Source organism: Pogona vitticeps, chromosome 7 (genome assembly GCF_051106095.1).
Source record: "Pogona vitticeps strain Pit_001003342236 chromosome 7, PviZW2.1, whole genome shotgun sequence".
Classification (NCBI taxonomy): domain Eukaryota; kingdom Metazoa; phylum Chordata; class Lepidosauria; order Squamata; family Agamidae; genus Pogona; species Pogona vitticeps.
Window position 1 is genome coordinate 721716 of NC_135789.1, and position 24331 is coordinate 746046.

At 58.9% G+C, this 24331-nt stretch overlaps 1 protein-coding gene across 17 annotated transcripts in view; it reads right to left on the bottom strand.

The window, feature by feature from the left end:
- Positions 1 to 24106, bottom strand: part of HSPG2 (heparan sulfate proteoglycan 2) — an 80623-nt gene extending 56517 nt beyond the window's left edge. For all 17 annotated transcript variants that reach the window (XM_078379497.1, XM_078379492.1, XM_078379491.1 and 14 more), the window contains exons 1-3: positions 23566 to 24106; positions 2729 to 2864; positions 2398 to 2472 (exon numbers count right to left, since the gene is read on the bottom strand). In XM_078379497.1, the coding sequence (XP_078235623.1) occupies positions 2398 to 2472; positions 2729 to 2864; positions 23566 to 23694 (340 nt within the window). In that variant the 5' untranslated portion in view covers positions 23695 to 24106. The remainder of the gene's footprint in view (positions 1 to 2397; positions 2473 to 2728; positions 2865 to 23565) is intronic.
- Between the last annotated feature and the right edge of the window lie 225 nt (positions 24107 to 24331).

The following is a 24331-nucleotide window of genomic DNA, read 5'->3' on the forward strand; positions in this document are numbered from 1 at the left end:
GAACAGAGAAAGCCCAGGATGGCCGGGACCACCACGGGTGAGCTCCAGGACGGCCAGCCTCTCTCGACAGCCCCCGCCCTGGCCACCTCCTGGGGCCTCCCTCCCTCCTTCCGTGGCCTCGCTCGCCTCCTGCGGAGCCCTTCCTAGTCCAGGGGAACGGAGGGAAGCTCTCCTCGAAACCCCAAGGCACTGGGCGACCAGGTTTCTTCCTCCCCAAGGATGCTTTCGCTTACGAGATCTCCCTCCCTCCCTCTCTCCCTCTCTCTGCCATTCATGCACACCCCCACCATTGTCCACAAACACAGCCAGTACAGATGAGAGACAGAGGTAATAAAAAGATTCAGGTGTGGAGGAAGAATGAAAATGAGGCGTGTGTGTGTGACAGGAGTGACAGAAAACAACGGAGGTGGCACAGAGGAGGGAAGGACCCTAAGGGTGTGTGGGGGGGGAAATTTGCTCACACCCACCCACACAGAGAGAGAAGAGGCTGCAGAAGCTGCTAAAGGTTGCCTGGAGTCCTTTCTCTACCTGGCAGGCCCCACATGTGCCCTCCAGATGTTGCTCGGCGGTGCCGCACCAACCGGCACTCTGAGAGCCAGCAGAGCCGAGCGGGAGGGGCCCTTCCGAGGAGTGGCTGCCCGAGCGAGCGTGGAAAGGCCCCCCTTTGGGTTGTGCCCAAGAAAGCATTTCCCCCCAAGCTCTGTTTTCGCAGCCCACCCCCACCCCCGCAGCTCACAGCCAGGAGATCAGAGGCTGAGAAGACTCTCCATCCCCCCCTCCCCAGGGTCGGTCAACAGGGACTTGAGTCCTCTCCAGCCCGAGAGGTTCTCCAGGGACTGGGACCGAGGGAATGGCCTGCGTGCCCTGCAATGGCCGCCTCCTCAGGCTTTGGCCAAGAGGGCCCATCTCAGCTGCCGGGGCTCTGAGCGCAAGGGGGATGCTCCCCACCCCCAGTTCCCGAGGCCAGCCTCCCTCCACCTTGAAATCCCATGACGTCCCTGCCTCTAGCGCCCATCGCCCCCCCCAACCACCACCCCTGGGAGGTGGCCAACGTGAGCCGGAAGGCCGCATCTGGTCTACAAGTAATCCTTGGCACCCCCAGTCCCAGTGGCCTTGTACTCCCCCCCCCAAAAAAAATCAGAGGCAGCGTGCCGGACGGTGGGCCACACTGGCCCAAGCAGGCAAGGCGGCTCCTCTGGACAGCCATGGCACAAACAGCAGCACAGGCGGTCTGGAGAGGACTCCGACCCGACCCGGTTCCTGATCTCGGCTCCTCGTTTTGCCTTCCCCTTTTCCCCTTCATGCTCTTGCAAGGGCTACACAGGGGGTGCAGAGAAGGTGTAAATTTGGGGGGCGGGGAGGGGAGCTGAAGATGGGAACTTTCCCAAAGCCCTGAGGAGGCAAGAAGTGGATGCCACAGGGTCCCTGCTGGTCTTGGAAGGGAAAGGCTGGAGTTAGAAGCCCGCCGACCAGGCTGCAGAAGCCGCCCGGGAAAGGGGAGCGGGGCCAGGACCGGATGCGGACGAGGCCCAGACGAGGAGGAGGGCCTCGGCGGGTTCCCAAAACCCTCCCCAGCAGCCACCTCCTCATCCCCTGGGGCTGGGGGTCTGGCAGGCCGAGAGGTGTCTGGTCACAGATCCTGGAACCACGTCCGTCCGTCCATCCCCCAGCCAGGTCTCCACCGCATGGGGCTCGGGCCCGACCGGAGCCAGGCAGCTGCAGGGCTTGCAGGCCAGGCCAGCCCAGATGCCTGGGAGCGGCTGAGGATCCAACGCAGGCGGAGGCGAAGGGCTGCTTTCCAGCTGCTGCTGCTCCTGCACGGCAGCACCCGTCGGCCCTCGCCGGCGCAGCCGTAGGTGAGGGAGGAGGGGAGCCCCCGCCTGCAGGACGGCCAGTCCCAAGGAAACCGTTCGCACCCAGCGCCCACTGGTGGACCTTGAACTCCTCCCGCACCCATCCTGCCACCCGCCGAGTCGGAAGGCCAGCCCTCACAGGCCCAGGTGGTCTACGTGGACTGGAAGCAGCCCTCCAGGCCGACGGGTCCACCTGCATTTCATTCATTTGATTTCCCTCGTTTCCAGCCTGCGTGCCCCCCCCCAATCTGGCCTCCTCCTTACTTCATCCCCTCAAACCACCACCCTGTGGAGCAGGCCGAGCGGAAAGTGAGTGACCGTGCGAACGGCCCACGGCGAGGCCGGGAGTTTTCAGGGCTCCGGCTGTGGCGCTTGGGACCTGAGCCTCCATCCGGCGGAGACACAGCGACTGACCCAAGATCACCCAATTCATTTAAAGGGGGATTTGAACTCGGGTCCTAGCCTGACTCTGCGAGGGCCACACACCCTAATGAGGATGAAAGTTGGGGCCTGGCCTCTTGCCGCTTGTCCAGCGGCCTCTCACCTGTGGGGAAGACGGAGGGAAGCCCCCCCACCGGAGGCACCGTCCCGCTGCCGTTCTCGCCACTGCCGTAGCCATCTGCAAGGAAAACCCAGAGGGCGGTGGGTGAGCTGGGGGCCCCCCCTCAGGAAAAAAACAGCTCTTGGTGCGGAACGACGGGGGCCTCGTCCCGCTCACCAACGCCTGGCGGAGCGAGGTCTCAGGAGGGAAGGAGAGACGCCAGACTCCCCGGGGAAAAAGCCCTGGACCCCTTCTCCCGTCCTGCCGGATTTCACCAGGTTCCCCCGTGGGAAACCTGCAGCAATAGTGCTGGGGGACCCCTCCCGGACCTTACCTCCGGAAGCCTCGTCTGCCAGCAGATCCTCATCGTCGGAAAGGTCCAGGTAGCTCCTCCAGTGCCGGCGCACTGTGTCCGATTCGGTGTCTTCAGGGAAGGAGGCCTCATCCTGGCGCTGGGAGGCCTGAGCCACCTGTGGCAGGAGGAAGAGAGGAGATGGGTCCAACGAGAACGGCTCCCGCCTCATCAAGGGGAGGGTCCTCACCCCAGACACCCCTTGCGGGTCAATGTCCCGTGTCTCCCTGTATGGGACACACAACTCCCTCTGAATCCCTTCTGGACAGACATGGTCTCTGTTGCGGAAGACACTTCCCCAAACCCCACAGGCAATGGGGACTAGGGTCTCCCCCCCAAAAAAAGGGAACTTATCCAAGCTCTGCTTCCACATCCCCACCTGTCTTCCAAACCTAAGGGTGCCACCTTGCGCAAAACCACCTGGAACAAGAAAGAGGGCTGGGGATAAAACGAGTTGCTTGAGACCCCCCCCCCTCATTCCAGGTGGTGATCTGAACAATGCTATCTCCACCTCCAGGGAGGTAAGCCACTGCTGCAAAAAGGTGCCAACAGTTTGATCCACAAATCATGCCTGTGTAAGAGTTGTGAGCAAGAGAAGACAGACAGCAATTGAAGAGTTCCTGCTTCGATTCCAGCAGGTCCTCAACTCACCTGCAATGAGTCTCATTGCGTGTGAGTTGGGTAAGCCCCAGGATTCAAACAGGAACTCTTTAATTACCAGCAATCTGTTGGTCTCAGCCATGTCTTCACCCTTACGCAGAGGCAATTCACAGAACAGGATTTCGGCTAGAGAATTTCAAACAACAGAAACAGTCCAAGGCGGCTGGACTAGTAGGGGCTACACCGTGCAAGCTCCTTGCACAGAAAGCATTCCAAGTCAAGTAGCTGTGCTGAGGACCCTCAGAGCAGGCGGTGGAGCGGGACCTGGGGAAAGGCCTGGGCGGATGGGGGCTTCTTTGATAAGGGAGCAAGAATCAAGGAGCAACGGTCCAGAGAAGGGAGAAAGAAGGGCCAGGCTGTGTCAGTGCTGGACATGTGGGTTTAGAGCTTGGAGAGCAGGGTCAGGTCCACAAGGGGTGCTCAGGCGTTCCGCTACCCCAGAGCTTGGACCCACCAAGTTGGAAGAGAAAGGTACCCAACACCAATCATTTCCTTGAGCAACAACAGCCTCACAACATCACATTTCAAAAACAGGGCAGCATAACAAGCAGAATCGAAGGGACGGCTGCTTGCACCTTGGGAAAGGCATGCTTCTGGGACTACAACTCCCAGAACCCCCCCCCCCCCAGCTTCCCTGAGACTAGGGTTTCCCTCCTCCAACATGGGTCTCAAACTGCCGCAACACAGCTAGAAAGAAAGAGAGGTTCAAAAAGGCTCAGAGACTCTGTGAGCCAGTGTCCGGAAAAATTTACTTTGCCAAGAAGAAGGCACGGGGGGGGGGGGGGGGGGGCTGGCGCCTGCCCTGGATTTTGCAAGACCTTCGCCCCCCCCCTCTCTCTGCAGGAGAAGGTCTCCGGCAAACCCTTCTCCTCACATCCTAAACCTTCACAACTGACCATTTATTCTCCCCGACAGCCATCTTGGCCAACTCAGGGCAACACTTAGCGCACCGCATACACTAAGTTACATCCAGCCAAAAGTGGGGGGGGGGAAGGGGGGACCCAGCTATCGTAAATCATCCTTAAATCACCATACTTGTTCACCCTTAAGTCCCTGGACAGCTCAGGGGGCTCTTTTCACGGCCAGAGATGAACAGACCCTTCTCGTTTCTCTTTAACTTTCTGAGTCATTTTCTGGAGCTCTGAAGAGGAGCGCAATTTATTATCGTTGGACAAACAGAGATAAGAGGGAACACTTCCCCAGGAGGAAAGAGGTCTGGAAGGCTTTTAATGAGATTAGTAATGCACAAATAAATGTTCTCGGTAGAGAAAGAAGTTTCTCCGCCTGCTCTGCTTTCACTGCATGGAGCAATCAGGTGGAAGGGGAAACACAGCTGGATTTTTAAAACTGTTGCAAGCAGAGCAGGAAGGAATCCATGTCTGCCTGGGGCCGCCTGGTGTCCTGCCACTCGCTCTGAAAAACAAGGGGTCCCCCTTGCTTCCCTTCCCTTCCCTTCCTTTTTAAAAGTAGAACATGAAGTTTCTAGCCCTTAGGGCCACACTGATTTGGAAGGTCCACTGCTGAGGGCCCAGGCAATCACCCCTCCAGTGCCAGAGCAGGCCAGCCCTGCGCATGGAGAGAGAGGGGTCCAGCCCTTTGCAGCAGAACAAAAACCGGGGAAGAAGCTCCGGGTGCAAAACCTGCCCCAGAAGCTCAGGAGAGGCTTGCTTTGTTTGGCCATGGACGGGAGCCTAGTCTCATGGGCTGAGAGGGGAAGGATCTCCTCCAGGAGGGGGCAAAAGAACAGCCCTCAGAGGGGAAAAAACACAGAGAACATTCAGCAACCCCAAAGCCAAAGGGGCGAGGGGGGGGAACAACAACAAACACCCCAAGGTGCATGCAAATGTGTGTGTGCGTGTGGGAACATGTTTTGGGCACCCACAAAGTCATGCTGCACATCTGGGGGGGCAACTCAGAGAGGTGACCCAGTTTGGGCCACGCGGGTGCCGAAAAGGGGGCCGGTCGGGGAACGTTTCCACAGCCATCTTGGCTGGGCGGCCAGTTGGCCAGAGCCTACCTTGCTGGCCCCTCTCCTCCTCCTTCCCCCCCCCTTGTTCACAGCTGCACACTCCCTCCTGGCAGGGCGCTTGCCGACATTGCTGAGAAACTGAGTCAGCTTCTGAGGAAACGGGGGGGGGGGACAATGACCTCATTTCCACCCCCACCCCCCACTTGTCTCCCCCAGCTGATCTCCAGAAAGGGGCCAGCGCCTCCACATGGTCTGGTCCGACAGCCTGCAGCTGACCCTCGCTACCCCCTGGGACCCCCAAAGAGACGGACGTGGCTTCGTCCCACTGAATTCCAGAGGCTGAATCAGGAATGGGGAGGGAGGGAGGCGTCTGTGCTCCCGATGAGAGCAAACCCAGGAAGACAGGCTTGGTCCCCTCTCCGGCTGGCCACAAGGAAGCCGCCTGCTAGCAGAGCAGGAAGCCTCCTGCATATTCTGGTAGCTAGTCATCTGAGCTAGACTACCTCCAGAGATGGAGGCTCTATGCTGAGACCATTCCAGGCTGTGATCTTGGCAGTGGAAACCAGGGACAAAGAGTTATGATTTCTCTCTCCTGTTTCTATTAAGGTGGAGGTGGGATAGTGCAGGGGACAACCAAGGTTCTAGTCCTCACTGAGCCATGGAACTTACTAGCTGACCTTAAGCCCGTCGCTCTTTCTCTTAGCCTGACCTGCTGCACAGGGTCCTTGTGAGAGCAAAGAGGGGAGAAGGAGCAGTGTGGGTGCTGTTCTCAGCACACTGAAGGAAAGATGGAACATGAAAGGAAGAAAGAAAGAAAGAAAGAAAGAAAGAAAGAAAGAAAGAAAGAAAAAGAAAAATGGCTCAACTGGCCATTCTTCCTCTTTCCAGGATCCTCTGTAGCACGGCTGAGGAAGCTGCAGCCCTCCAGGCCACGCAGGACTACACCTCCCATCATGCCACAACACTGGCTGCAGACACGAGGGTGGCCACCCCTCCTCCCTTGGTCCTGTCTTTTTGGTTTGCAGTCTTGAGACCTGGCCCTCCAACACCCTCCCTTCCAGTCTGCCTCCTCCAGGTGGGCCCTTTTTGCCCAGCCGGGGTGGGAAAAAGAGCAACCTGCCTGCCCTCCGGCCGCCTGCCCTCCTACCCCCCCCTCGCCGGCCAGGAGAGCCGCCGCCTGGGGCAACAGGACCCCGGCAGGAATTCGTCACGGCAGCATTTTCCTGTGCAAACACCGCTGGGCGCGTTATTGAAGGCTGGTCGGGCGCGGGACAAAAGGCAGGCCCAGAGGCATAAAAGGGGACTTAATCGCGCCGGACTGTCTGAAAGGGCGTGAAAAGGAAGAGGGGAAACAGGAGGTAGCCGACCATGGTGGCTGCAGAGGCCAGCAGGGCACCACGCCAGGGATGGAGGGAAGGATCGGCCGGCCGGCCGGGGCCCGCCGTCTCCCTCGGTGCCAAGGGTGGACAGGATCCCGTCGCTTCTCTCCTCCTCTCTCTCTACAGAGCCCCACACCGGCAGGATTCTTAACCACCCACCCACCCGTTTCCCTTTCCTACGTCCCCTCTCCCTAGCCAGCTGCCCTTGAACAGGACATCCGCCTCCATCATCACGTCCATTCTCCAGAAACTCAGAAATTCTTGCTCTGGATGGAGAAATCCTGGAGGAGGGGGAGGTCGAAGGGGGGTGGGTGGGGGCACAGCCAACCCCATGGGGGGCAGAGGACGGGGGGGGGCGTGTAAGCAGAGACAGATCACTGATCACACACTCCCTTGCCAGAAAACTTAATTTGTAAAATCCCTGCAAAGAGGGCTTGTGGCCAGCTCTTGCATCTGGAGGGGAAGGAAAGAACTCTGCCTACCTCCCGTTTCCCCATCTCAGTCGCTCCCTCCAGTGCGGGCCTCCCTTTCGGAAGCCCCTCCCCCAGGGAGCCAGGCTGGGAAGCCAGGAAAGAGAATCCAGCCTCTCCCTTAGCGCGGCAGCCCCCCCCCCCCCGCCTTGCACCTGTTGCTTGCAAAGATTGGGGGGGGGGTGAGGGAAGAACCAAAACAGGGGGCTATTTCAGACAAAGCATGAGGTCATGCTGCAAAACAGCAAGTGCCGTGGGTGGCGATAGCGGCAGTGGCCGGGTACTCCAAGGCGGCCATCCTTAGTTTGGAGGATTGACCAAAGCCAGAAGACATCCTCTTTAGGGCAGAAACAACTTGAGGTCCAAACGGAGCAAGGAAGAATAAATGGGACGATTGTGAAATGGACCCCTCTTTCCCTTCCATCTGCAGACTTGAACCGAGGACTTTCGACATACTGTACGTCGTTCACGCTGCAGAAAAAACCAACAACCCCCCTCCCTTGGACCACAACCTCGCGATTTCATAACCAGCCATAGTATCAAGACTTTGGAAAGCCCGTCACCAGCTACGGGGGCTTGGTTTTGTTTTGAAGTGATAGCCCCCCTGCCACCCCCAAGCAGCTTCCCGAAGCCCTCTATGGGGAGGGGGGAAGGCCCATGGAAGGGACACTGCTTTGCTCTTTCAGGTGGTCTTTCCTGTGGTCCAGTGCCAGGACCAAAACACCTTTCTTTAGCTTGCCCTATCGGATCACACACACACACACACACACACAGAGAATGAGAGAGAGAGAGAGAGAGAGAGAGGCATTACTGGTATTTTTGACTAAAAAGAAACAGGAAACTCTGCTGTGGGATGAATCGGTGAAAGCAAAAAGCGAAAGAATCATTCCTTTTTTAACAGCCAGCTTTTGGGTCTTTCAAAAACATTTCATCAGGCCGACTCTCACAGCACAATAAAGTGTCCTCCGGGAGCCTTTCCCCTTCTCTGATTATTTGGGTGGCCTCATACTTTTTCGACATCCCATATTTAAATGTTATTTTATTTCTGCAAGACTGCAGACACCGTTTTGGGGACCAGCCCCTGTGAGAAGCTCCGTCTAGCAGCTCCCAATCTTGTGGCACAAGCTTTGGGAGTCATCACTGGATTCCAAGAGGGAGGGACCAACCCCCACCCCCACCCCCACACTCCCCGGAAAAACAACGGCAAGACCAACTTCCCCGGGAGAGCAGCCTGCAAAGATTTGGGGTCCCTCCAGTTGAGTCCTTGAGTAAACACTGGACATTCCTGCCCTCCAGCGCAGAGGAAAGAACGCCAGGCAGCGATCCGGGACGGCAAGCGTCTTTGGCACCCACTAGAGAAAAAGATGGAGGAGGAGGAGGAGGAGGAGGAGGAGAGGGAGGCAACGGCTGGCTGGCTGGCCGGGGTGGGGGGGGCAGGTATACCACTCGGCTGACGGGGAGCTCCACACGTAGCCAGTGGTGCGAGTGCTACAACAAGAGCCACACAAACCTGTGTGTGCACACAAAAAAAGGCGTGTGCACACGCACACACACACTCTCTTGCTCTCTTTCCTCCTCTGCAGCCAGGAAACCCTGACTTCACCGCCTGATTCCTGGCCTCTGGTTAACACCCAACGGCATCCAGGAAAAGGAGACACCTCCGAGGAGGGCCGGCTCAGAGTGCCACGCTTTCGCTGCAGGAGCACCAGCAATTAAACCGGTGCCTTAATGTCCGAAATTTGGGTGGACAATTTAGAAGAGGCTGATCTAGGTTTTCCCTCCTTCAGTGCTCAGGTTTTATCTCCAGTTCCCAGGGCACTTAATCTACGCTTAATTAGGGGAAGAATAACAAAGGCCTGTAATCTAGGGGGGAAAGGAAACAGCCTCAGGTCAGTTTCAACATGGAAACAAGAGCCAAAGTGCCACTTTTTAAGACTGGCAGAGTTTAGTCTTAGCTTTCATGGATCACAGCCTGCAGAAAGGTATGCACACATTTCTGCAGAGTATACGCATGTATTTTTAAATGGTTTTTTTTTTTAAAAACTAAAAAAACCCTATTAAGTGCCATGCTTCCTTTGTACAGACTATGATCCATAAAAGCTCAGGCTAAAATCTGCCAGCCTTAAATGTATATATTTAACAAAAGAAACATTGGTTAAAACATGTATTGTTTTCTGCAGCTGGTGGGAATGGTCTGAATGGGTATGAAACGCCCCATGGGTCAATGTTTAACAGCACCTTAAAGACAAACACATTTGATTTGAGCATGCCATTTATAGACAAGCACCATCCCTTGAATTTGGAAATGGTACTTTGGGGGACTACAAGGCCCAAAATTCCCTAGCCAGCATGGCTGCTTCCGGGCTTTGTCATCCAAAGGCTTCTGCAATCATAAGAAACCTCGCTGATTCACTGGAATGATTAATACAGTTAAAGGCTAATACAACGTAACAAAGGTTGGCATCTCAAAGCTAAATGTTCTGTGAGCAAAGACTTAAAAAAACAATAATAACAATCTCAAGGCATTTAAAAATTGAGACCTTGGCTGGTGTTTTACTGGTTTAATTGTCTTTTACCACCGCTTTTCCATTTTCTAAGTCATCTTTATCTGCTTCCATTCATTGCTAGTGTCACTTGGGGTAGCCGACCTGGGATAACATTTTGGAAACTGGGATACAATTGTAGACAAGCTAAGGAAAAGGAAATAATAAACAAAGTGAAACAAACTAAAAGACTGCAATGCAGAGCCTAAGCAGGCTCCGGTCCTAGAAGAGCCTTTCAGTCGGCTGCCCAGAGCTTTGAAAAGTTACTTTTCGGACGGCTACCTCCACAGTCGCCCGGCCCGCCTACGCAAAGTAACTTTTCTAAGCGGTGACTCCCCCATTTGGCTCCTCAGTTTCCTTCCGTACATCCTGCTGGATAGTTTGGTAAGATCCTGCCCAGTCCTGGGGAAAGTTTCTTTTCTAGGCTGCCATTCCCAGACTTTCCAACTAGCACAGCCACACTACCTGGGGGATTATGGGAACTGTAGTCCAAAGAAAAAGAAAGGGGGGGAAGCCTCCACTCTCCAGGAAGCTCCTGCCGTAATACAACTTGGCTCTTCTCCTGAGCGCCCCTTCCGCACCCTGCCCCGTATCCTGCCTCAGAAGAGCGTCTTTCCATCCAGACCCCCAGCCAAACAATGGCTGTTATTTCCAGAACTCCTCGGCTATTTTCACAGGCTGCAGAGGGAGGCCCCAGGGGCCCCAGCGGCCTTGACCAGCTTCCTGAAATTGTCCCAGAGACCTCGTTGCCAAGATGGCAACGCTGGGAAAGGAGGAACCCCTTGCCAAGACGCCGGACGAGGGGGGGGAGGGAGTCCCAGAGGGGCCCTCCTGTGCTCAGACACCCACTCCCTTCCTCTCTCCCTCTCTCTCTCTCTCCCCCCCCCCCACATCCAGGATGGAGTCCCACCTTAGGCCGGTGGTTCCTGCTTTGGGAGAGTCCCTTAAGAACATCAGCCAGGGTGTGTGTGTGTGTGTCTGTCTGTCTGTCTGTCTGTCTGTGCACTTCCAAGCTTCTGCACAAGCGTTGTCACACCCTGCGAGGGCAGAACACCCCTCCAAAGGCCGATGCAGCGTCTGGCCGCGAGGCCACGGGTACCGCCTTCCACCCCCTCTGCACAGCACGGGTGAAAAGGAAGGAAAGAAAGCCAACGGCCCAGCAGGTGGTTGCCCTTTAGGTCCCACGACTCTCCAGCCTAGATTTTGGAGCCTTGTGGAAGTCCCATTGCTTCACCCTAGAGGCGGCCCTCTTTCCACCCCCGATTTCTCCCTCCACGTCAACCCCTCAGAGACTCCTCTTCTGCTCCCTCTCTGGTTCCCTGGCTCGCCTCTCATCCCTCTTCCGGAAAACCTCCCAGAGAGCCACTTAAGCGACAGCCTTGTGACAACAAGGGCTTCCCTCCTCCGGACACTTCACACGGGGCCACACGCACGCAGGAAGGCGAGGAAATGAATGCCTTGAGCGTCCGCCATCCATCTTCCCCTAGCCTTGGAGTAAACAGCAGGGACAACTGCCAGCGGAGAGGAAAGGGTGGGGGGAAAACACAGCTAAATAATGTCCATTACCGAGATAGACCATGGGGCAAGAGGAGAGGGTGGGAAAGGGACTGCCAACCCCAGCATCCTCCAACCAACAGAGCCACCGGGATTTTCGTGCCAGCCACAGGAATTCTGCCCGTCCTGGGGCTCCTCAAAGGCCAAGATCCCCCTTGTTAGGTTTGCTCCCTTCCACTGAGAGACACGCCGATCCTGATGCTGTAGAGACGTTTCTGCCACAGGGGATTCTGGGAGCGGTAGTCCCAGCCCCTGGCTATCTCCTGCTCTTCTCTTCTCAGCCTCCCGTCCTCCAGCGACAAAGATCCTTCTCTCTGGGCAGGAGTCCGGGCAGCTCAAGAGGGGCTCCGAACAGGTGACGCAGCGCGTTCTACACCTCTCTCGATTCAACCGCCGCCACCACCCAACGTTTAGACGGCTGCAAATTATAGTCTTTAATACTTCAATACTGCAATGTGTGGGTGCCTTTAGCGGTCCTGGCTTTGTCCTCCATTTGCTTGCCGCCTGAGGAGGAGAAAAGCGGGACGGAAGCAAACGGAACAGATACATAGAAACAGTCAGGGAAAACACTGACGGTTTTTTCCAAAACCAGACAGCACAGCTGGGGAAGAAGAGCACGTGAGGGCTGTTTTCCAAACCCCACCGCAACGGTGACTTCAGGGCAAAAGGGGTGTGTGTGTTTGAACCTCTCTTTCACCGCACGCATCATCTGTGGGGACCCAAGAGAAAGGGAGACCAAAGGGCAGGCCTCCGGGAGGAACGGAAACACGCCGCGCCGAAGCCGCTTCTCTTTGGTCCTGTTAATGATCTGCCTCCTGAACTTTGCGACGCTGCCGTGGAGTTGCTTACTTTGGTGCAAACGGTCTCCTCGCCCTCTGGACCCGATCCCCCCTGGGGGCAGAGAAAGCAAACAGGGCCCACCGAAAGCTTTCCGCTGACCAGCATCCTCTCTCCTTGACCTCTTCTGGGCCCTGCTCGTTTTCAGCGCCTGGGCAAATAACCAACAGACCCGGAGCAGTCCCCCTACCCCTTTCCTCCGCCCCCCCCTCGCGCCTCCCCCCCCCACACCCCAGATCAGCTGCACTCTGTTCCCACCCTGACCTTCTTTGCTTCCTCCCTCGTTGCCTTTTTTAAAACAATGGCCTGACCGACATTTCCACTGATGGGCTGGGCTTTTTATATATATCTCTCTCTCACTTTCCAAAGGATGTGACCCCTCCTGCCGCTTCCACAGGACTCTCCCTTGAGGGCCTCTCTGGCCAGAGTTCAACAAGCAGGGCTGCCCCAAAGGCATTCAGGCTCCTGGGGGAGGGTGGAGAAGGGCAACCCCCCCCCCAAAAAGCCAGCCCAGGTCCACCTGATCCTTACCTGGCACATGAAGGAGAGAACTTCACATGGGCCTCTCCTTACTTTTCTGTGGCTTTTCAGGATTCATCTGTAATCCCGAAAGAGTCAAGGCTACCTACTCAAAAACAACGGAAATCTCTCTGCCTCACGGCCAGGCTGGGCCAGACAGCCAAGAGCACCCCTCTGGATCCTCTCCTCCTTCGCCTCCAAAAAAAGGACCAGGCTTTCCCTGGTGCAGGTGGTTTTTCCAGGCCCTTATTCCTTTTTTTAAAAAATAAATATATTTAACAAACATCCAGCCTAAACAACATAACCCTAACACCACAATAAAATACAATCACACAATACTCCCGTGCTACCCTCACCCTCAGGGCTAGCACTAATCCCCGAGCGATGGCCTGTGTGACCCTCAGCCCCAACCAAGGGAGCCCGAAGACGGATCAAGGCCCTGGCCCACCGACCAGGACAGGGAGCCCAAGATGGCTGCGGGTGAAAGTGGATCGGCCGGCAGCCTCCTCCTCAAAATAGACCCCGGGGGGGGGCTGGCAAGCCAGAAACATATGCAGGCAGGTGGCAGTTCAGGTGGCGACGCCTGGGAGACCCTAGAGCACGTCCCCATGCTGGGAAGGTCCCGATCCTCCCTCTCCTCTCCCGTTAGCCAGACTGGCGCCCCCTCCCAGCAAGATCCCTCCAAAAGTGCTTCTCATCCCACTGGCGAGGGCAAGAGGCCAGCCTAGGAGCAGGCCCCCCCTGCACTCCCCCCCCTTGAGAGGTCTGGATCCAGCCTTCCCACTAGCTCTCCTTCCAGAAAGGTCTCCTCTCTGGGGGGCCTCCTCCATGGTCCAGGCCCCACCTACAGGCTGCCCTCTCTACCCCACGGAGGCATCCTCCCCACGGGACCTACAAGCGGCTCCTGCCCCTCTGATCCCTTCCGTGTTTTCATGCCTTGACTCAGCTCCAGAGAGGTGGCGAGCGGCCACCCTCCTCACCCAGTCCCCGCTCTGCACCTGTCAGCCAAAGCAGCAGGATGAGACCGCGCACGCGGGGGGGGGGGGGGGAACGGATGGACGACAACAAGGGGGAAGAGCAGGCATTCCAGGGCTGCTCGCTGGACTCAGGTTGCCGGAAGTGGCCCATTTCTCGGGGCCGGCCGGCAGCCTGCCTCCTCTTCCCGAGAATCTCCTGCCAGCAGCCGGAGAAGAACATCCTGTCTATAAGCCGGGGGGGGGGGGGGGGAGAGATGGTTCTGGACGCGGGGATCACGAACCCTGGGGTCCCAGTCCCAAAGCAGTGTGTGTGTGTGTGTGTGTGTGTGTGTGTGTGTGTGTGTGTGTGTGTGTGTGTGTGTGTTTGTGTGTGTGTGTGTTTGTGTGTGTGTGTGTGTGTGTGTGTGTGTGTGTGTGTGTGTGTGTGTGTGTGTGTAGGGGCCTTCCACATGACTGCTTTGCTGGGACTGATCCCACAGGGGTGGACATGCATTCCCAGAGGCGATACCAATAGCCAGCCACGTGGTAGACTGGTCTGGGAGTGTTAGATTCTCTCTCTCTCTCTCTCTCTCTTTCTCGTTCTCTGCCTGCTCTGCCTCACAGGGGAGGATAAGGGGTGAAGAAGAAGGAAACCACACCTTTCAGCTCAAGCTCAAGGGGAAGAGAGGCAGGAGAGAAACATAGCCCATCATGCCCCTCCCGGCAAGGAGCCCGCCTGTGCTCCATGATCCTCTTTTTGTTTGAAGAGTAAGACTTAGAGACGGCCGGTATTGAAAAGGGGGGAAAGGGACTGGCTGGGAGGAAGTTACAGCCTTCTGAGAAGGCAATAAGACGACTTATTCCCCCACAAAAGCAAAGGGGTTTGGGAGAGGGTGCAGCCACGAAGTCTTGAGTCTGCTTCGCCTTCTCTCTAAGAGCTTTTTCCTCAACTGGGACGGGCCTGAAAACACCAACATCAGGAGAAGGTCCCCGTTTTTTGGACAACAGTTCCCAGCCGCCCCCCATCCAGAGAGTCGTGGCCGGAGGGTGCTGACAGGAACACCCCAAATTCACCCGCTGAGCGGGCTCAGATCTGTAAGGGCCGGCCACCCCTCTGCCCTCCCTCGGGGCACCGCAGGAGAGGTCTGCTCCCCCACCCACCCCGCGCACGCGTCCCGGTTGCATAAGCCAGGCCCGCTAATCCAGCCCAGCTGAGCCTCCCTTGCCTTTCGCGCCACCAGCCCTGAGCGAGTATGGATGGGGCGGCTTAAGAAAGCAAGCCCCGCCGCGCGGCTCTTCCTGCCGAGTGCCCGGGTCGTCTCGGGGGGCCCTCGCGCGTCAACGGACCTTGGCTCCCCAGCAGGCACGGCCGGGGCCGCCCACACTTCTGCCGATGCCCCCAAAGCCTAGCAAGGAAGGGGAGGAAGAGTCCACCTTGTGCCGCCGAGTAGGGAGCACGCACCCCCCCCCGAGGAAACCACGGGCCTTTCATCTTTCTATTTCCTCCCTCCCTCTCCCTGGCATGCGCTCCACGGGCAGCGGGAGAGCGGAAGGCTCTCTGGAAAGGAGGGCATTGGAGCCAACGCCCTCCCGGGCTGGCCATGATTGCAAAGAGAGAACCGTTCCAGGACAAACGCAGAATAACATCTGCAAGCAATGATAACTGCAAAGAAACAGAAGCCCTCTAGAAACAACCCAAGGCCCTGAGGCGTTTTGGGGGGTCTACGACCGTGTGATTGTTCACAAACTAGAACAGGTGCACAGAGTGCTCAAATTACAGAACATGGACTACAATTCCCAAAATCCGCCAGCTGGTACATGTACTGGATCTGTGTGTGCGGGGGGGGGGGGAGGCTTTTCCTCTTCTTCTGGAACTCCCAGAATTCCCCACCAAACATGCCCACCAAGGGATTCTGGGAAGGGGCAGCACCCTCCCCCCCCCAAAAAAAAAAGACCTGCTTTCTGCACCCCTGCCATATCCTAGACATACACAGAGGGAGGGAGGGAGAGAGAGAGAGATACACAGCCCCACCCTGAGGGCGTCTGCTTGGGAAGAGAAGCCGCGAGGACCTTAAAATGTGGAAACGACAACAGATAATGACCAGCATGACATATGGTGAATCCACAGTTGGGTGAAATAGGAGCTCCGGAAATCCAGAGCATGCACGCACGCACGCACAGGAGAGGCTCAACTGAGCCTTCTGCTACCAACATTCATCAAAGAGAGCAAGGGAGGTAGCGATGGGAGGCGGAGGCGGGAGACCGACGGACTCAGAACTCTGAAAAGGGCTCCTTGAACGACCACGCTCAGGATCTTCGTGGGATGGGGATTTGGGGGCCCAGGGTCCCAAACCCAGGCTCCCCCCCCCAAAAGCTTCCATTACCACAGCAGCTCCATCGTGAAAACCCAGTTCCACCTCCTGCCTGGGGCCATGGTTCAAAGCAAGAACTCAACTCCCCAAGGGGAAGGGGGGGGAAAGAGGAGATTCGGGGCTTCCCAGACAAGTATACTGTACTGCTCCTCCACCCCCACCCACCCAATTCCAAGCAGAAAGGCCTGTTTCCAAGCTTCAAAGCATCCTCTCCCCTCCACAACAACAACACACAAGGACCAAAGGCTGAGCAGAACGGTGCTTCTCCATCTCGATTTGGACAAGCCCATTAAAGATCTGTTGCTTTCGCCCCCAGCAGAAAGGGCGGTCACAGAAGATGCTTCCTACGCAGGGGGAGAGAGGGAGAGAAGAGGAGGGGGGGCAGAGGGAAGAAAGACGGGCTGGCCAGTTGTTGCTTCCCTCTCTGGGGCCAGGCCTGTCTAGAGTTACTTCTCAACCTTGGGAGAAACTGTTCTGTGCGGCCGGACAGAAGGGGGGGGGGGTGACATATCACAGGACGGAAATAATATGTTCCTTTCGGGAGGCCTATCATGGCCAGGCCTGAACTTCCAAAAGCTCCTTTTTGTGTGTGTGTGTGGGGGGGCGGACTTCAGCCTCCAAGTCCAGACCTTGAGGTCCCAGAAACAAACTTTTCGGAAGGTGACGACAGACAACAGAGCAAAGGGTGAGGGTTTGCTTCCCTGCCCAGAAAAGGGACTTTTCCACCCCTGAACAGGCCAGTCCAAAACGTCTGAGCAAAGAGGCGACAAATGGCACAGCCTCAAGGAAAAGGAGAGGAAACTATGAATAGCGTTCCCCGGCTATTTTTCCTGCATGCCAAGGTTGGCTGACGTCAGGAACGTTTAAGGTGTTTCCTGCTCCGACGACGGTGCCGCCGGCTTCCCATCTGAACGCCGCCACAGGGCAAACGAAAAGTTCAGATTTTAGAGCAGCGCGGGGCGCCCGGCCGGATCAGGCTCGGTGGCTCAAGGAGGCCTCGGCCCGAGACGCGATAGCATCGGCTGGTTTTCATTATCAGGAGATGCCAACCCAGCCATGTCCTCTCGCTCTCCCGCGCTCTTGCTTTCCCGGGCAGCTGGCCAGGCCTCTGAGGCTGAGCCAGAAAGCAGCCTGTGCATAACTTGGCACCCAGATGCCAACGCGGGGGGGGGGGACGGAGGGAACGGGCAGCGGGCCCACTGACCTCAGTCACAACAAGCCCTAATCTGCCTATCTCTGGTCAGGACAACAAAAGGGGGGGGCGGGAAGTCTGTGCCAGGCAAGGGGGGGCCAGGAGAGCACCTTCCCCTTTGGGGCCGCTCAGACCGGGGGACGATGGGAGTCGTCGTTTTTAAAAATAACTTTCCAGAACCCTGAGGCTGGGCAGCCTGGAGAGGGGGGGGTTCGGCTTTATCCCCAGCAAGAGCGCCAAAGGGCACCCCTGTGGTTGTGGCACCCCTGATGGGGACCCCGAGGGGACGCCGGGGCGCTAGACTGTTCTGGCAGGGCACTGCCGCTTGAAATGCTTCACCCTACGGGAGCTGTAGTTTGGGTGGAGGGGGACGAGAGTCCAGGGGCAGAAAACGCTGGGCTCCTGGCTGGATGACAAAACCCAGCATCTCCAAGGACGGCCACCAGGTAGACGGGGAGCCACACGGTGAGGAGGGGCCCACTCCTGCCTCCCTGCTCAGCCCCCTTTGCTGCACTGTCCCGAGTCCTGCAACTCAGCCCCCGAGGGGCAGCAGGGGCGACTCCTCCCGGAGAGGAGGAGGAGAAGGGAGGGATCCTGACACACACACACACCCCCCCGCTGGGATGAAGAAGAGCAGGCCTAAAGGGAAGAGAGATGTCATCATGGGCGGAGGGCCACTGGAAGGGGATGGAGGGAAGGGGGCATGCCCTCTGCACACGCTCAGAGGCTCAGTGGCAGCAAGGCTGCCCCCAGAGGACCGGCGTCACCTCCTTTCCCCCCCCCACCCCCCGGTCCTGCTCGGAACAGTCTTACACGGCGGCGGCAGCTCTTCTTTGCCTGGGCTTTGGGCCCAACACGCCGGGCACATTCCTGCCCTGAGCAACAGGGCTGAATTTATCTTTTGCGAGGCGCTCAAAAATAGCAGCCCTGGTCAGGAAAGATTAAGATGGGAGTGAGATGATGGCAGGAAAGGCGGCTGGGGGGGGGGGGGGAGAGGGAGGAAAAAGAAACCCACAACAGAAGCCGTCCAAGGAACCAAACACTCCCATCAGGGTCCGGGCCAGGAGGGGCCGCTCAGGGTTGCCGGAGTTCAGTGCTGACAGCAGAGGCCACGGTGGGGGATGATGGGAACTGCAGTCCAGCTGCATCTGGAGACCCCTAGGTTTTTTTTTTCCCTGTTGCGGTTACTGAATGAAAGGCTTGGGAAGCAGAGGCTCAGCTGGCCTCCCCCCAGACCTGGCCAACCACATCTTGGTCCAGGTTGCCCTCTTGCCCTCTTTTCCAAAAGGTTCAGCTTTTGGGTTGATGCCCCAAGACCTCCCCCTCCTCGGCTCGCCCACCTGGAGTCAGCAGCTACTATGACAGCTGGGGGGGGGGGGGTTGCGGAAAAGCCCTGCCCACCCTCTTCCCCAAAGCTGGGACTCCCAAGGCCATCGCCCGGCTCAGAGGCCTCTGACCCTCCCAGCTCGGCCTGATCCTGCTCACCTTCCTCCTTGGGCTGCATCGCACTCCGCAACCACCCACCCACGCTGCAACCCAGAAGCCTGCCCTTCTACCAGCACTAGCACCGTGCATTCCTTGCCATGCCCTTTGCCCTCTTCTTCACAGCTGGGGGGAGGGAAGGAAATGGGGAGGGGGGATCTCTAGGGAGATTTAACAGTTTGGGAGTCCTTCAATGTGATCACAGATCGCAGCTGGCATGCACCCAGGAAGAGGAGTGGCCAAGCAAGGGAAATCAACGCTCACATTGCAGGCTCACACACTCTCGCCACCACCGCGCCCCCTCCCAAAGAATGCGCCGAGAATGTGCCACCCAGCCCACGAGCTTCACCCTCAGACCTGCTGGCCATGTTCCTCACCACCATGCTGCAAGCGCCCCCTCCTCTGTGGGGGCAGCCATCTTGGCCGCCTGAAACCTCCCGCGACGCTTCGAGAAAATTGCAGCCTCGCCAACTTGGAAGCCCCCCTTTCCCAAGGTTTATTTTGTCCAGCCTCCTGCAAGTACAGGAAAGTCAGCTCCCTGAGAGCATTCGGAACGTGGCTTTTAAAACGGTTGGTTGGGGAAGGCCGGAAGGTGTCGCTCGAAACAGCCACTTTCTCAAGGCTGGTCTAGATCAAGGTGGCCCCCCTCGCCAGCTGCTCTCCGCTCCCAAAAGCACCAGGGTGGAAACAACTCCATCAAACCAGGGGTGCAAAGGAGCCACTGTAAACAAGCCCCAGTCCAGCCACCACCCCCATTCGCTGGGGACCTGGGCCAAGCCAAATCCAAAAGGTGCCGGGAGGCCAAAAACAGCCAGCTGAGAAGCCCAGGAGGCGCCAGGAGAGCATTGGGGGGGGGGGGAATCTCAGAAGCAGCCCTGGACTCTTGCCTCCCAGAATGTATGAGGCGAGGACCCTGAGCAGGTACAGAGTGCACCCACTCCTCCACTGACACGAATCCCGAGGGCCTGACTTGGCATACGGCTAGCCCTCTAAGTCCGCCTTCAGGGCTTCGCCGCCAAAAGCAGCCCCCACCCTTTCCTCCAGCAGGCAAGCAGATGTCAGGAGATCGGCTCCCCATCGGCCCTCCAGCGAGAAGCCATCCATGCTAAGGCCAAGTGCAAAGGCAGGAAAATGCATGCCCTGTATGGATCTGCCTGGGTTCGAGGCCCCACACCCTCCTCCCGCCCTTGTGGCCTATCCAAGCTCAAGTCCATCTGCAAAGTGCCGACACACCAAACTCAGACTGAGGTTGGGCAGAAAGGAAGACGCTCAGAAAATTTCCCCTCTGTCCGAAGCCAGGCAAGGATCCCTCTGGATGTCCAGTGTTTACAGCTTTGCTCAGAACATGGACAGGCTGCCCTTTTTAAAACTACAACTCCCAGAATCCTGCGACCAAAGCCGTCACCAGAATTGTGGGCGCCGTAGTCTGCCACGCCTACCCCTTCTTTTTGAACCTCCCCCAGCGGGACTGCCTCGGGACGGGGGTTTCTCTTCTCCCTCCAAATTCCAGGAGAGATCCATGGCTCAAAGACCAGCTGCCCTCGCCCTCCCTCTGCGCGGCAAACAAGTCTGGGCAAGTGGAGGACAGCGCGAGGTGGCCAGCGGAGGTGAGGAGAGGGGCGTGAAAGAAGCCAGGCTGGAAGTACTGGGTGAAAGGGGAGGAAACAGCCAGGACTCAAGAGGCACGGAATCCCTTGGGGCTGTCTGCAAGATTTTGGGTCTCCTTCTCTCTGCAAACTTGAAAGCCAAAATCTTTTCTAAGCTTGCAAACTGGCCATACCGGCTGTGGAGGATTCAGGCATTTCTAGTTTGGAAAAGGAAGAAGAAAAGTTTCCAAGCTCTGAATTATTGGGCCACACAATTCCATGACGGCCTGAAATGTTCGGGCTGAGAAACGGAGACAAAAATGGTCTCTCCCCCCCCACCCTTCAAATAAGAGTTGAGGCCCTAACCATAGGGCCTGGAGGGCTAAAGTTTTCTCCCCACCCCCACCCCCACCCTCATCCTTCCTTCAGGTGTTTCAGACTTCAACCCAGCCAGCCAAGCCGAGGGGCTGGACGGAGAATCTGGCAGAGGAAGTCCAAACATCTGGAGGGGCAAAGGTGAAGACGCACGGGGATCAAACGCGGCAAGGCGGCCTGGGAAGTCCCGGCTCCCAATCTCCATCCCGAATCCGGGAACGTGCTTGGCAGAGGCGTCGGGAGTGAGAGGGCGCTCGGAAAAGAGTTGAGAGCCCTCAAGAGGAAAAGAATCTCAGCCCTCCCTCCACAAACACACACCCCCGAAAGAGAAGATGGGAGGGAAACACAAGAGGTTCGAAGCAGGATCCAGTTGGCAGAGAAGCTCGGGGAGGGCAACCCTCAAGGTCCCGATCCCAAGAGTCCGGAGGGAGGGCGCATGGTGATCGTCCAGGCTGGTGAGGCCTCAGGGGCCCTCCTTGAGGCCAACCAGGCCGTGCCCCAGAACGCCACCCAAAAGGAAGGGAGAGAGCCAGCTTCAGCCCTGGCACCCCCCTCCCCCGAAGTCACCCTGGGTGGGTTTCCTTCCAGCAGCACCCCTGCCTCGTGGGGCTCCACCCAAAGTTCCCTTCTCTTTCTTGGCCAGAGAGGACGGATGGACACACAGACAGAGAGAGAGGGAGAGAGAGAGGCAGAGACCCCCCCTCTCTCCTTCTGGTCCTTCTCCTCCTGCCTTCCTTCCCCTCCCACAGCACCCAGAGCCCTCGGGGAGGCTGGCCGGCCGGCCTCTCCCTCCAGCAGCCCAGCCGGGGAAAGGCAGCCTTCTTCGGCACGTCACCCCACCCGCCTCGCACAGAGGCGCCTTGTGCCAGGGCTTGCCAAGGGCGTGGCCGGGCCTCGAGGAATGTGCCCTCAAGGAAAGGGCTGAGGCTTCTGGCCCAGGAGGGGTGGGGTGGGGGGGGTTGAGGGTGAGTGGCTGGTGGGACTTCTAAACCCCCCCTTTCTCCCTCCTTTTCGTCTTCCCAGTCCTCGAAAAGTCAAGCACAAAGCAGGCCATTGTTACCGGTGGGGAGTGAGGCGCGCAAGAAGTTGTGGGTGGGTGGAACAGCCGGCGGGGAGACGGGCAGCAGCGGGCAGAGGGGGGGGGGAAGAATGCCGGCTTCCAAGGCTGAGCCGCCCCATGGCAGCAGCACCCTCACCACCACCAGGAGAAAGCTGTTGGTCAGTCCAGAGCAGAGACCCCCCCCTCCAGCGGGGAGGGGAGGGCATCTCCTCCGGGGACCACATCACCCAGCATCCCTCGGGAAAGCCTGCTCGATGGGCCAGGAGTCATCATCCCAACAGGGGAGGCTTCTGACTCCCAGAGACCCTGGATGCTGTGGTCTAAAGTTACTGGATAATGGGAGTGGTAGTCCAAAATGGGAAAGGCAGAAAGAAAGGGCAAAGGCTCATAGGCCGTGTAGTACCAGAAAAGGAACTTTTCTAAGCTCAGGAACATGAGAGGGGCCCGGCGGCTGCAGGAACCTCAAAGCAGCCGGAATACTGGGGAGCACAGAGGCGAAAATTCAGGGAGGGCAGCTCAGCCAGAAAAGAGGCTTCCTTCCCAAAGGCACAGAGGTTGTGCCTGGCTTAGGAAAGGAGGAGCAAGCATCTTCCTCAAAGCCAAGAAAGAGGCAGGAGGGAAAAGGGGATTTGTGTGTCTGTGTGTGGAAGAATTTAGAGCCCTCTCAGTAATTCTCAATAATCCAGAAGCCCTGACCCTCCAGGGCCAAAAGGCAAGGAGAACAAAGTCCATCCCTCAAAATGCCTCCACCCTGAAATTGGGGGGAGGGGGGGCACCTGTCTGGGGAGGAAGGCTGCTGGCCCTGTTGCCGGAGGGGGGCACCCCTGAGTGGGAAACCCAGTCTAGCCCCACGAGGACTTCGGGTCTAACCCCATCCTCCCCAGAAGGGGTGGGTGAGTGGGTGGGTGGTGGCACCCACGTTGGCATTCACCGGCCCCTGCAGGGCGGGCAGTCCCTGGGCCTCCTCCCCTCCCCTCCCCTCCCGGTCCAGATGCCATCAAGCCCCTTTTCTGGCCCGCTGGGCCGCGCCCACCGCAGCTCGCCAGCCTTCTGGGGTGGGGAACCTGGGCCTTGGAGTCCGCTACCCATTCTCCCCCAACTCTGACGGCCCGCCACCATTGGCAAGGAGGCCACGTCTGCGCTCTTGGCACCCCTGGCCGTCTCCGCTGCCTTTATTTTCAGGCGGCTATTTTTACGGGTCTCCAGGCGGGATGCTCCCCGGGGGCCGTCACGCTTTTAAATTTAGCCCGCCAGGAAGGAGAGAGCCGCCGCCAGGGCAGGCCGGGGCGCCCCGGGCTCCCCACCCGCCGCCGCCGCCGCTTTGCCGCCCAGGCCCCGCCGGGGCTCCCGATCCCCCCCCCCCCCCAGGAACGCGGCAGAGACGAGGAGCCTCTGCTCGGCCGGCGAGCGAGCGGGCGGGCAAGCGGGGCCCGGGCTGGGCTGGGCACCGAGGGGGCAGCCGGCCGACGCCAGCCGAGCCCTAAATAGGTTCTCTCTCCGGGGAGCCCAGCCTTTAAAATTAGCCGTCGTCCTCGCGGCGCCCGGGCTTAGCAGCCGTGGCCCCGATCCCTCCTCTCCCATCTCCTCGCAGGCCGGACCCGGGGGAGAGGATCGAGCCAGTCCCGGCCTTTCTCGGGGCGTCCCGGCACCCCGCCCGAAGGGGATCTCCGACTGGGCAAAGTTCTCCGACTCGATTACAACCTCTACCAAGCGGCGGCGGCGGCGGCGGCGGGGGATTCTGGGCTTTGTAGTCCGCGGCCACAAACGATGCCTCCGCGCCTGCCGAGTCCTGCGCGACCGACCGACCCTCCTCCCGCTGTCCCCCCCCGACCGACGGTGCCCCCCAGAGGCGCGCCCCCACTTACGCCCAGCAGCAGCGGCAGCAGCAGCAGCAAGGAGGCGGCGGCGGCGAGGCTCCTCGCCGGGCGAGCGGTCCCCCCGCAGCCGCAGCCGCGCTCAGCCCCTGGCCCGCCTGGGCCCTTCCCGGCTCCCATCAGCGGCGTTCCCCCGTCGGGTCGGGTTCCTGCGAAGGCGCGGGTTCGAGTCCCCCCTCTCTCCCTCCTTCCTTCCTCCGGCCGCGGGGCTCGCTTCCCTCCGCCTGCCTCCCGAGGGCTGCTGCCTGCCTCCCCGCCGCTCTGCTCCTCCCGGGGCCGGTCCCTCGGGCGCGCCAGGCGAGCGAAAGAGCGAGGGCGAGCCCCGTCCCAGCAGCACAGACTCCGCCGGCCTCGCCTCCTGGCTCCCCTGCCCGCCTGCCTTCCCGCCGGCTGCTCGGCAAGCCCGGCCTGGCTCCTCGGATCGGGAAGCGGGGAGCGGGGCGGGCGGGCCGAGGGGCGGGGCGGGCGGGGCGGAGAGGCGGGAACTCCCTCTTCCCGAAGCCGGCCCTTCCAGAGGAAGCCCAAGGCGGCGCCCGGCAAGCGGGGGGACTGTGGCGCGTCCCGGCCGCCCGCCGCGCCGCGCCGCGCCGCTCCCCCTCCGGCCGTTCCTTCCTTCCTTCCTTCCTTCCTTCCTTCCTAGCGCCTTTCCCCTCCTCTCGGCCGGGACCACCGCCTTCCCCCCCCCCCGGGCACCGGCCAGCCCGGTTCGCTCAGTGGGGCGAGAGTGCCGCCCGAGGGCAGCCGGAGGCGGGAGCAG